Source organism: Vombatus ursinus, unplaced genomic scaffold, assembly GCF_900497805.2.
Source record: "Vombatus ursinus unplaced genomic scaffold, bare-nosed wombat genome assembly UNPS02005236.1, whole genome shotgun sequence".
NCBI lineage: Eukaryota > Metazoa > Chordata > Mammalia > Diprotodontia > Vombatidae > Vombatus > Vombatus ursinus.
In genome coordinates this window covers 5,377,586-5,389,724 of record NW_020945014.1, presented here as the reverse complement: position 1 = coordinate 5,389,724, position 12,139 = coordinate 5,377,586, and the positions used below count along the sequence as shown (strand labels likewise).

The 12,139-nt window shown below is 34.9% G+C and overlaps 1 protein-coding gene across 2 annotated transcripts in view; it reads right to left on the bottom strand.

The window, feature by feature from the left end:
- The window catches only part of TRAPPC9 (trafficking protein particle complex 9), a 964,950-nt gene that overhangs the window by 913,582 nt on the left and 39,229 nt on the right, over window positions 1-12,139 (bottom strand). Inside the window, exon 5 of one of the 2 annotated variants that reach the window (XM_027844988.1) lies at window positions 6,916-6,942. The exons of the other annotated variant lie outside the window; for it this stretch is intronic. Within the exon in view, the coding sequence (XP_027700789.1) occupies window positions 6,916-6,942 (27 nt within the window). The remainder of the gene's footprint in view (window positions 1-6,915; window positions 6,943-12,139) is intronic. 2 annotated transcript variants of the gene reach the window in all.

Genomic DNA, 12,139 nt, shown 5'->3' with positions numbered 1-12,139 from the left:
AAATTCTCTCCCTTCCTCTCTTGCCATCCACTCTCATTGAGAAGGCAAGCAATTCAATATAGGTTATACAAGTGTAGTCATGCAAAACACTTCCACAATAGTCATGTTGTGAAAGACTTAATATATTTCCCTCCATCCTATCTCATCCCCTGTTTATTCTATTCTCTCCTTTGACCCTGTCCCTCCTCAAAAGTGTTTGCTTCTGATTACTCCTTCCCTCATTCTGCCCTCCCCTCTATCATCCTCCTGCTCTCTTATTCACTCTTCCCCCTATTTTTAGGGTAAGATAGATTTCCATACCCAATTGAGTGTGTATGTTATTCCCTCCTTAAGCCAAATCCGATGAAAGATTCACTCATTCCCTCTCACCTCCCCCTTCTCTCCTCCACTGTAAAAACTTTTTCTTGCCTCTTTTATGTGACATAATTTACCCCATTCTACCTTTCCCTTTCTCCTTTTCCTAATACAATCCTTTCTCACCCCTTCATTTTATTTTTTAGATATCATCCCTTCATATTCAACTTACCCTGTGCCCTCTGTCTCTGTCTCTATCTTTCTATCTATTTATCTATCTATATGTATATATATATGTATGTATGTATGTATGTATGTATATATATATTCCCTCCAACTACCTTAATACTGAGAAAAGTCTCATGTGTTACAAATATCATCTTTCCATGTAGGAATGGAAACAATTCAACTTTAATAAGTCCCTGCTGATTTCTCCTTCCTATTTACTTTTTCATGCTTTTTTTGAGTCTTATATTTGAGAGTCAAATTTTCTATTCAGCTCTGGTCTTTTCATCAAGAATGCTTGAAAGTCCTCTATTTCATTGAATGTCCACTTTTTTCCCCTGAAGGATTATACTCAGTTTTGCTGGGTAGGTGATTCTTGGTTTTAATCCTAGTTCCTTTGACCTCCAGAATATCATATTCCAAGCCCTCTGATCTCTCAATGTAGAAACTGCTAAATCTTGTGTTATCCTGATTGTGTTTCCACAATACTTGAATTGTTTCTTTCTGACTGCTTGCAATATTTTGTCTTTGACCGAGGAACTCTGAAATTTGGCTATAATATTCCTAGGAGTTTTCCTTTTGGGATCTCTTTCAGGAGGTGATTGGTGGATTCTTTCAATTTCTATTTTACCCTCCGATTCTAGAATGTCAGAGAAGTTTTCCTTGATAATTTCTTAAAAGATGGTGTCAAGGTTCTTTTTTTATCATGATTTTCAGGTAGCCCAATAATTTGTAAATTATGTCTCCTGGATCTATTTTCCAGGTCAGTTGTTTTTCCAATGAGATATTTCACATTGTCTTCTATTTTTTCATTCTTTTGGTTTTGTTTTATAATTTCCTGATTTCTCACAGAGTCATTAGCTTCCACTTGTTCCATTCTAATTTTTAAGGAATGATTTACTTCAGCGAACTTTTGGACTTCCTTTTTCACTTGGCCAATTCTGCTTTTTAAAGCATTCTTCTCCTCATTGGCTTTTTGGACCTCTACTGCCATTTGGGTTAGTCTATTTTTTAAGGTGTTATTTTCTACAGTATTTTTTGGGGTCTCCTTTAGCAAGCTGTTGACTCATTTTTCATGATTTTTTTGCATCACTCTCATTTCTCTTCCCAATTTTTCTTCTACTTCTCTTACTTGATTTTCACAATCCTTTTTCAGCTCTTCTATGGCCTGACACCAATTCCTATTTTTCTTGGAGGCTTTGGATGTAGGAACTTTGACTTGGTTGTCTTCTTCTAGTTGTATGTTTTGATCTTCTTTGTCACCAAAGTAAGATTCTATAGTCTGAGTTTTTTCCTCTGTTCACTCATGCTCCCAGACAATTACTTGACTTTTTAACTCTTTGTTAAGGTAGGGCTCTGTTTCCAGTGTGGAGAGTTTACAGTTCCAACTTCAGGGGTTTTGTGCAGCTCTTTTCAGAGATACTTCTAGGGACCTGTAAATTTTTAGTTCTTCCAAGGTGGCATAATCAAAGAAGAGGTGTTTACTCCTTTCCTGGCCTGTGCTCTGGTCTGTGAGTGACCACAAGCACTCTTTTCTGCCTTGGAATTGTGAGGAGGATTCCCTCTCTAGCGCTGCTACAAGTTCTACTTCGCCAGTACTCTCCTCATTCCAGGACCGTCACCCAGATCCAAGCATGGGCAAAGCAAGAGAATCCTGCCTCAGCGCCAGCAAAGAGATGCCTGCAATCCCCCTCTGATCAGCCACTCGATCCCCTCACTGTCTGTGGGCCGAGAGCTCCAGAAGCAGCTGCTGCTGCTGCTATGGCTGCCACCCCAGGCCTGCACTAGGGCCAGGACTGGACCACATTTCTCTCTCATCACGGTCCAACAGACCTTTCCTACTGAGCTGCCTTTAGTGTTTGTGGGTTGAGAAGTCTGGAAACCACCTCAGCTGTCCGTGAATCAGACTCCTGTGCCCTGCTCTGTCTTTGCTGTGCGGCCCACACTGAACTGCGTGCCTTTCCCAGCCCAGCACAACACACCTTTCCTATCAATCATCTAGGTAGTCTTGGGCTGGAAATTTGTTTTACTCTGTCTTTTTGTGGGTTCTGCTGCTCTAAAATTTGTTTAGAGTTGTTTTTTATAGATATTTGGAGGGGTTTGGGAAGAGTCCAAGCAAGTCACTGCTTTTACTCTGCCTTCCTTATTCTCTTTTGCTGATTCAAATAATGCCATTTAACTATGGATGTAACTCAAAACTCTATCCTAGGCCCTCTTCTTTCACTTAGTGACCTCATCAGCTCCCATGGGTTTAATCATAACACCCATGCAAATGACTCCCATATCTATATATCTGGCCATAGTCTCTCTCCTGAGCTCCAATTTTGCATCTACAACTAACTATTAGGTGTTTCAAACTCTATGTCCCTTAGTTATTTCAAGTTTAAGGTGGCCAAAGATGAACTATCCCCCCCAAAGAAAAATCCCACCTAACTTTTGAATTTCACTGTTTCTTTTGACAACACCATTATCTCTTTCCCATCACCTACATTCATAAGTTTATCATTATCTCCAATTCCTCAATCTCCCTCCACCCACATGGCCAATCCAGTTGTCAAATACTGTAGTTTCTACCTCCACAATCTTGCTTACATCCATCCTCTCCTCCCAACTTACACAAGCTTCATCTTAGATCCAGCCCTCATCACATCTCAAGCAGACTGCTAGAATAGCCTCCTAATTGGTCTCCCTTCTCCAAGCCCCTCTCCTCTTCAATCCAACCCTCACACATATACCAAAGAGATTTTCCTAAACAGGTCTGACCATATAACTTGCCTATTCAAATTCTGATGGATTCCTATTATTTCTGGGATCAAATATAAACTCCTCTATTTGGCCTTTAAAGCCCACAATGTACCTTTTCAAATATATTCTAGTCCATTTCCTTTTTTGCATTCTGAAGTGCAACCAAACTGCCTTTTTTGTGATTCTTCACACATGATGGTGACACTTTATCTCCCATTTCTACATACTTGCACTGGCTGTCCACCATACCTAGAACACATTCTCTCCTCACATCTGCCTCTAGGAATCCCTCATTTCCCTCAAGACTCTGTTTAAGAGACATCCACTACATATAAAACTCTTCTTCGTCTCCCCAGGGGCTAATAATCCCCTTCAAAAAAAAATTACCTTGTCTTTATTTTGTATGTACTTATACATATTTATTGTTGTCTCCCTCAATAAATTGTGAGCTCCTTGAGGGTAGATATTGTTTCTTTCTTTCTTTTTGGTCTAAATCCCCATGCTATGTTTGCCTGACACATGGTAGGTATTTAATAAATACTTGCTGATTTACTAAATCAGTTCTCTTCCCATCTATTAAAACACAGATCAATCCAGTGATACCACTACTTGGCCTATATAACCCCAAAGAGACTAAAGAAAAAGGAAAAGATCTTATACACACAAAATTATTTAGAGCAGCTTCTTTTTTGTGATATGTGAATGGAATGGAATGCTACTGTGCCATAGGAAACAACAAAGAGAACAGTTTCAGAGAGACCTGGGAAGATTTGGATGAAGTGATACTGAGAAAAGTGAACAGAACCAGGAGAACAACTTATACACTAACAACACTATAAAAATGAACAGCTTTGAAAGACTTAAGAATTCTGATCAAATGAAATAATCTACTATGATTTCCAAAGGAGTGAAGATGAAGAATGCCACCTGCCTCCAAACACAAAGGTGATGAACAAAACATGCAGAATGAGACACATCTTTAAGGGTATGGACAACAGAGAAATATCTTTTGCTTGACTATACATACTTGTTGTAAGGGTTCTGTTTTCCTATTTTTTTTTCTGTAGTGGGGGAGGTGGTAGGGAATGAAAATAAAACCTTGATAACTGGAAAAAATAAAATTTAATTTAAAAAGATGAAACACAGTAATAATATACAGAACCAAAGAAAATGTTTTATAATCATTATTTAATTCCATCATATTTTATGGGCACTTTTAAATCACATATTAGTCAATGTATAAATATACATGTATGTGTATATAATATGTATATATACATACAAATTAAGTACCTACTATATCCAAAGCATAATTATAAGCAGTTAAATGGCATAGGAAGACTAAGAAAACATCTATCCTCAGGGAGTTCCCAATGTAGCTACAGAAACAGATCACAGACATAAAAAGATAATTAACAACACAAGATAACATAGTCTAGGGACCAAAGAAATAGGGGAGACACTGAATATGACAATAGCTCAGAGAAAGAAGAGATTACTATAGACTGTGTTGATCAGATAAGGGCTAAAAGACTTATTTTGGTCATATACTGATGTAACCAACAACTCATTGTTATCAGTGTTTTCTTGGCTAAAAGGTCATTCAATTTTTCAATAACAGAATGCTCCAACTGAGTGGCTCTAGAACAGATACCTATTTGCTTGTGAAAGAGATGCTCTCAGAAAGGGGGAATCTCTCCCCTACTCTGTCCCTTACCTCCAAACTCCAACTATATCCTAGAAACTGAACCATTTGCCTGAATGAAATGATTCAACATTGGTATTAAAACAAATCACTATCCTAGTTGCATTCCTAAAACACTTCATCTTCAAAGACAAGACCTAGGCTAAGATGAATTCAAAGTTTGAGTTAAACAAAAAGTCTATATTTTTATGGCTAAATAGCTGACTGCTCTTCAAACAAAGTCTTCACTGGTTCCCCTTTTTAAAACTGATTTTTTTCTCTTTATAATTTTCTTAAATTAAGCCAGTTCCTCAATTTAAAAAAAATGATAGTTATATTCACTCAGGAACAATTTTTAAAATCTTTAACATATGAGTTGAAAGGGACCTTCGAGATAATCAGCTTCTCTCCTTTTGAAAATCAATAAACTGAGACTCAGATGGGTTTTAGTGAATTTCCCAAAGTCACACAGCAGCGAAGGCTTTTAGCTCCTAATCCAATTTTACTTCCACTTTGCCATATAAAGAAGAAAAAAAAATCAGTGACAAAAATAATGACAACTACCTCAAAAAAGAAAAAAAATTTTTCCCTGTGAGCAATGCATTTATATGGAAGTATTACATGGATGTGCAATGGTAAATCCAAAATTCTATCATTAAGTGGCTTATAAAATACCAGAAACAATATTATAATCTTCAAAGTTCCAAGGATGAAACCATCATCTCAAAAGTCACTTTTTCAGGTTAAAATAGCATAGAGCTCAAAAAAAGAAAATTAAATAATATAGCACTTAACATACATTATCTCACTAACTTGATCCTCATAACAGCCCTAAAGATACCACTTTATTTTACAGATAAGGAAACTAACAAAAGAGAGAGATTAAAAATTAATAATAGATGGTAATAAACGGACACATAAACCTGGAGACTTAGAGGAAGTAACAAATGTCTCAACTTTTACTCTTTGAAATTTATTTATTTAAATGTAAATGTTGCAAAGCAAGTTTGATTATACTGATACTTAATATTAAGTCTATTATAAATGATTTTTTAAGTAAAATGAAATGAATTGTCCCGGTCACAAAACTAATAAGTGGCCAAGTAGAACTTATCTCTTGTGTTAAAGTTCAGTATTCTAGTACTGGGGTCAGGAAAATATGAGTTCAAATTTGACCTAACACTTACTAGCTTGTGTGACCTTGGGCAAGTCATTTAATCTGTCTCCCTCAGTTTTATCATCTGTAAAATGGGGATAATAATAGCAACTCCCCCCCAGGGCTTCTGTGAGGATCAAATGAGATAATATTTGTAAAGCACTTAGCACAGTGTCTGACACAAAGTAAGCATTTAATAAATACTTGCTCCTTTCCCTTCCCTATACTTCCCAGTCTTGCAAATTAAAATACTTCTTGTGATTGAATTGAAAATGAATCAGCCTAATCTGAACAGAATGCATGCTAAGATCATATAAGAGGAAAAGTGAATGAGAATGAATAGACAAATGAAGAATGTTAAAGGAGAATTAGAGTTACTAAAAATTGTTTAAAAAAACATTTTATATGCTAAAATTAATGTGAACAGTTACTAAACAAGTTTAATTATATGTATATGGCCTGATATTAAAATTTTTACAAATTTTTTTTAAAGAAAATAATTGGCCTAGTCAACGTGCTTCATGCAAAAAACAAAAGGAATCAAGCTTTAAGTCTCAAATCACACACAACCCATCTATAGAAGGAATCTTTCTTCTTTAACAAACTGAGGAAACAACTATGATGCCTCACCAAAACAGAAGAAAGAAAAATCTGATTTTTGATTTTCCCACTTTAAATGTGCCTACATTAACCCCCTTCAAAGATCACAATAACTCACAATCCAGAAACATTAACAATTCACAGCACCATAAAACAAGCACTTTAAAAAATTGAAACAACAAAAGAAACCAAGCATAGAGATAGCGTGTACCTGGATCAATGAGAACTTCTTGTGCCCCTGGAAGAAAGAACAGATCATGACCTTTCATTTTGACAAGAAAACTACCGTTAAATAAATTACTGTAGCACAGTTAAGTTTATCTTTTAAAATTTAAGATGCTGCCATTAAAATAGCAATGTATAAATAGCAGGTAATAGAAGTTACTATGCATTTAACTCATGCTAAGGACTTCTCAGTTTCAGAGGAAACCCATGGAAAAACAATTAAAGTATCAAAAAAAGATCCCTTCATTTTTTTATCAGAAGTTTTTTTTTTTTAAATATCAAGCCTTCCTCAAACTGTCCAAATATGGATATCTACTGAGACCATACTGCAGAAATTAATTTTTCCATCAAAATAAAAAATACAAAAGCAAAAGGTACTATCTTCAAGATTCAAATTCACTATCAATTACCCAAAAAAATGATAAACATACTAATAAGGTACAAAAAAGAATGTTCTATTCCTATGTGTTATTTGTTAAGACAGAATTGATCAATTGTCCCTATGCAATATTTTCATTATGACTGATACTTTCACTTAATTGATGTCTCATGTACATTTTAAGATGTACATTTTTTGAGATGCAAAACTAAAATCAAGTTGACACTTGCCATATATCTTCTAAACCTCTAATCTAACAGATATTATTATTCTTCTCCTTTCTATACAGTAAAATCTTGAGGGAATGAATTGCTCCACATTATCAAATTTTCCAGATGACTGAAGGACTTATCACTTCAAGCATCAAAACTTTTTTTTTAGTTTTACCCTTTGACATTATCTTTTTTATTGTATTATAAAATTTACTGCCTCTCGCCTTTCAAGGCAGAATAGACAGAATATAATAATCTTTTTTTGATGATTATGATCATTAAGAAAATGAATGACTATAAACTATTATTTTGATTTTGCAACAAACCTGTGATTTAATCAATGAAAGGAACTCCAGCTCTAGCTAATACCTAGAGCCCCCTATTCTGCCACTTAGAGCCTTAGCCAGTAGCCTGGAACAACAAGGTTAAATGACTTACCCAGGGTAACCCTACCAAGTATGTATCAGCGGTGAAAACTGAAGCCAAGTCTTCCTAATTCTAAGACCAACTCTCTGTCTGCTATACTAAGCTATTATGCAGGGCCACAATAAAATGATGACTCAGAAGGCTTTTGATAAGGACATTTGCCCAACACTAAATAATCCCAGATAGCAGTGTTTCTTTTTTTAGTTCTTTTGTCTGTAGTTGTAGAATTTGTCTTTTCCCGTGCTGTCAGAAATCACTTCTTACTGCTGTTGATGAGCCTGCTTAAACCAATTTCTTCTCATTTGCTGCTTTTAATCTACTATAGGTTTGAAAATCAAATCACCCACCTCATTAAAACTGTGTGCAAAGTAACAGTAAACAAATTATATGTGAAGTGCATTAACACTTATTAAAGTACATGGATTTCTTAACATACATTTTGGCTATTCAAGGCCTTTTTTGGTTTCTTTCAAGGTCTCTAGATATGTTCTCCACAGGCTGCCAGATAATCAAGAACCAAGTAAGTGAGTTAACTTTATTAGGCACATATATGAATATGAACATCTAACCAATCAAATTTAAAAACATTTAAGTTTGGTATTGGGGTAACCTGCCTCTGCACAAACAATGTTATAAAGAGAATCTAGATCTGCCTAGGAGGAAAGAGCAGGGAGGGCAACTAAAATAACTTAATAATGCAGCACAGAAGCAAGCTGTAACACACATATGTACAGCAGCAGTACATGGTCTTAATGCATGCAGATATCATACATGTAGATATCAGAACCTGCCTCTGGCATGTATCAGCTAATTAAGGCTTGTGGGAAATCTGCCTCTTCACTTTACTGAGTGTGGGTCCAAATTTTAAGTAATACAGCTGAAATTTGAAAAGCAGTAGGTATAAAGCTCCCATGTAAATGCTAAACTCAATTTCAGTATTTAAAAAGAGTCATTTCTGGAGATGCCACAAAGATATGAGCAACACTTCCATTTGTAACAATACTCTCATGTATGTCTTGAAGCCAAGCAGTGTCCATTCAATTCTAGTCAACACAGTGAACATGCAAACTAGAGGGGCGATCTTTGTGGGAAGGCAATACAAACTTCACAAAAACATTATGCTACATGATCATCCATATATATGAAGTTATTTTTTTGGAGGGAGATGTATAGAAAGGTGACTAAATTTTGAAAAAGAATAAAAGTCTCAGGGAAATGTCATGAGTCCAAGTCCTACAACAGGAATAGCAATCAGATACTTAAGGAACATTATCAAATTCTCTGGCACATTCTACCATATTCAAAAACCTATGTGGATTTGGTGACATAAATAATTGAAACAAAAGGCAGTCTTCCTTGTGAGATTGTTTAGATTGTTCTTGGGCACCACTCCAATCTCCATTGACTCTACAAAGCCAAGAGAAGGAATAAAGCTCCCTAATTCTTTTTGTCTTCAAAAGATCCAAGTTAACTCTATCTCTCTAGTGCCACAGTTATTGAAGAGTCATGGACTAATATTCTTCTTTGAAATGTTGTGTCTTACTTGCACTACTTCATCACCAAGAAATTCAGTAGCTTGAAAAGTGGTAGAAAAGCAGCTTTAAAATGCCATTGATATTGCTTCTAAATCTTGGATGTAATAATGTTCATTCCACCACAGATATCTGATTCATATCTTACATAACTGAACTTTGCTACAAAACCATTTTTTCCATTTTAATTCTACAATAGTAGTCAATGACTCCAATATCTGAATACAAAAATAGATTACTAATGGGTTCTGTGATAGAAAGAACTCAAATATGCTTTTCAAACTTCAAAGGCAGCCTAAAGATATAGATATAAATTAAGGTAGTATCTATCAATATGCTAAAAAATGCTAGAGTGAATCTAGCCATTAGGTTTCTAATAGAAGAGTCTAAGTTCTATTGCTGCTATTCTTAAGGTATGATATCTGAATTATTTCACACAGACTAACAGGATAGTCATAGAATTAAAGACTATTTATTAAGATCAAAAAGGGGCTTTAGCCTGGTCTAATCCCTACTCTTTGCTTTGTAGAAAAGAAAATGTAGGCCCTAAAAGGCAAAGTTGTCAGCCCATTGTGACTCATTTAGTGCATATCAGGGTCAGACATAGATTACAAGTCTTCTAACTCCCAAGACCTTTCTACAGCAAAGTGGTTACTTCCTATAGTTATGTCCTAGGAGATAACTATAATGGTATTTTCTCGGCCTCCACATCTGGTAGGCAAACATGAGATTTACAAGAAAAGAACAAGCAAATCACCTGGAAGTTACTTTTCTTATATATCTTCTCATTTTTCACATCTACCTTTAGAAACAAAAAGCTTCCAGCTATTGGAAAAGTAGTATTTAAAATATTAAGAAGGAAGTATGTATAGAATCAGATACAACAGCACCATCTATGGCTGAAAATTAGAAAGTTACCATGCAATAAAACTGAATGTTTGTAATTGAGAAAGATCAACCAGGAATCCAAAAAAGTAAGATAGGGGTGAGAGGAAGGTAGAATATTAACAAACCAAAGATTATAGTTAATAGCCTTTGGTTTTCAATCCTAAGCCCAAAAATACTAAAAGATATGGCTGTAAGGTAAACCTCTCAATGTTGGAACTAGAAACTTCTTTATATATTTAGTCTAGAGCCTTTTTTCCTTGTACAGATAAAGAAATCAAGGCCCAGAGGGAAAAGTGTCACTTGCCTTGCATAGTAAGTGACAGAGTCAGGACTAGAACCTAGGGCAGACTCCCTAAAATCAAGGTCTCTTTCCATTCAACTAAAAATACTATGAGACTCTAAGATAACCCTATATTTGCAGAAGTATATTCTGTCATTTCCATCTCTGCTGTAAAGATTTTTTTAAAAGGGGTAGGAGTTAGTCTAGATAACTTCCAATGCTAGGATTCTGTGATTAAGCGTCTTACAAATATTTACCAAAGTATTTATGACAATACAAACATGTAACTTGAAAAGAAATAATTATTTTCCTTCACCAATATCCTCCTATTTTAACAAGGAAGGAAAATTGGTACATGTAACATAAAATATTGCAATCTTAATTTATTTCTTTAGTAAAATATAAAGTATATACAGAGAGAAAAATAAACTTTCTTAAAATGACAAGAGAAATCTAATTCTGCCCCTGGAAAATAGCTAAAATATGACTAAAGTTAGGAGATTAAATAGCAACTGTCAATGGACTAAAAGTTTGAAAGATTGAAAAGCACTGAAATGACACTGTGAATTTTGAACAACAAAATTATATTTCCCTCACTGGGGAAAAAGTTACTGAATCATCCAAAAGTAATTCTCATATGTCCTACAGTGTAAGTACTCTTTTTAATGCAAAAAACAAAACAAGTGATTTCATCAAGACTTAACCAAATGACAAATTTATGCACCTAAATTTCTTAAATAAGTGCATATGTATATGTGTGCATACGCACATATGTATATGTGTATCACCATCTACTGTATTCCAAGATGAAGCTCTTTATTAATCACAGTCTGTGCAAGGTGTGGCCAAATAGACCACCTCAAGACCATTTATCCTTTCTATAATGAGCAAAGTCAAACTTTTTCAAAGGAAAAAGTTTAAATTTTTTTTCAATAAACAAAACACATTATAGATTTTGGCTTTCTTTCAAGAGGAAAGTCATTAATTTAACGAGTCTTCCCACACACACATTAAAGGAACACACAAAACCAAATGAGAGTCTTGAAAATTTCTCTTATTAACAACATCACTAGAAAAAACATAATGATCAAAATCATTAGTTATGGTTGAGCTGTGATCCACCTTCTGCTCTGCACTGTCAACATTTTCTTGAAATGCACTTCTTAAAAAGAGGAGTACAGCAGTGCAACAGAGCAAAGAATTAAAAGTAGTTGGGGGTTTTTTGTGTGTGGTTAAATAACAAAAACGCACAACACTTTGCTCTTTAATGCTATTAATTCTCATGCTTTCACTGATATCTCCTCCAAAGATTTGACTAAATTTGGCTAAAATACAAATATCTAAAATATCTGCTATTTCTAAATCACTCTACCCAGCAAACCTGTTAAAATGCAGGAAATGAATAGAAGTGAAAATAGCACAGAGGAGACATCACTGGATGTCAACAATTCAGTTTTCTTCAGAAGTGATTCTGCAAAGTCAAATTTAGTATG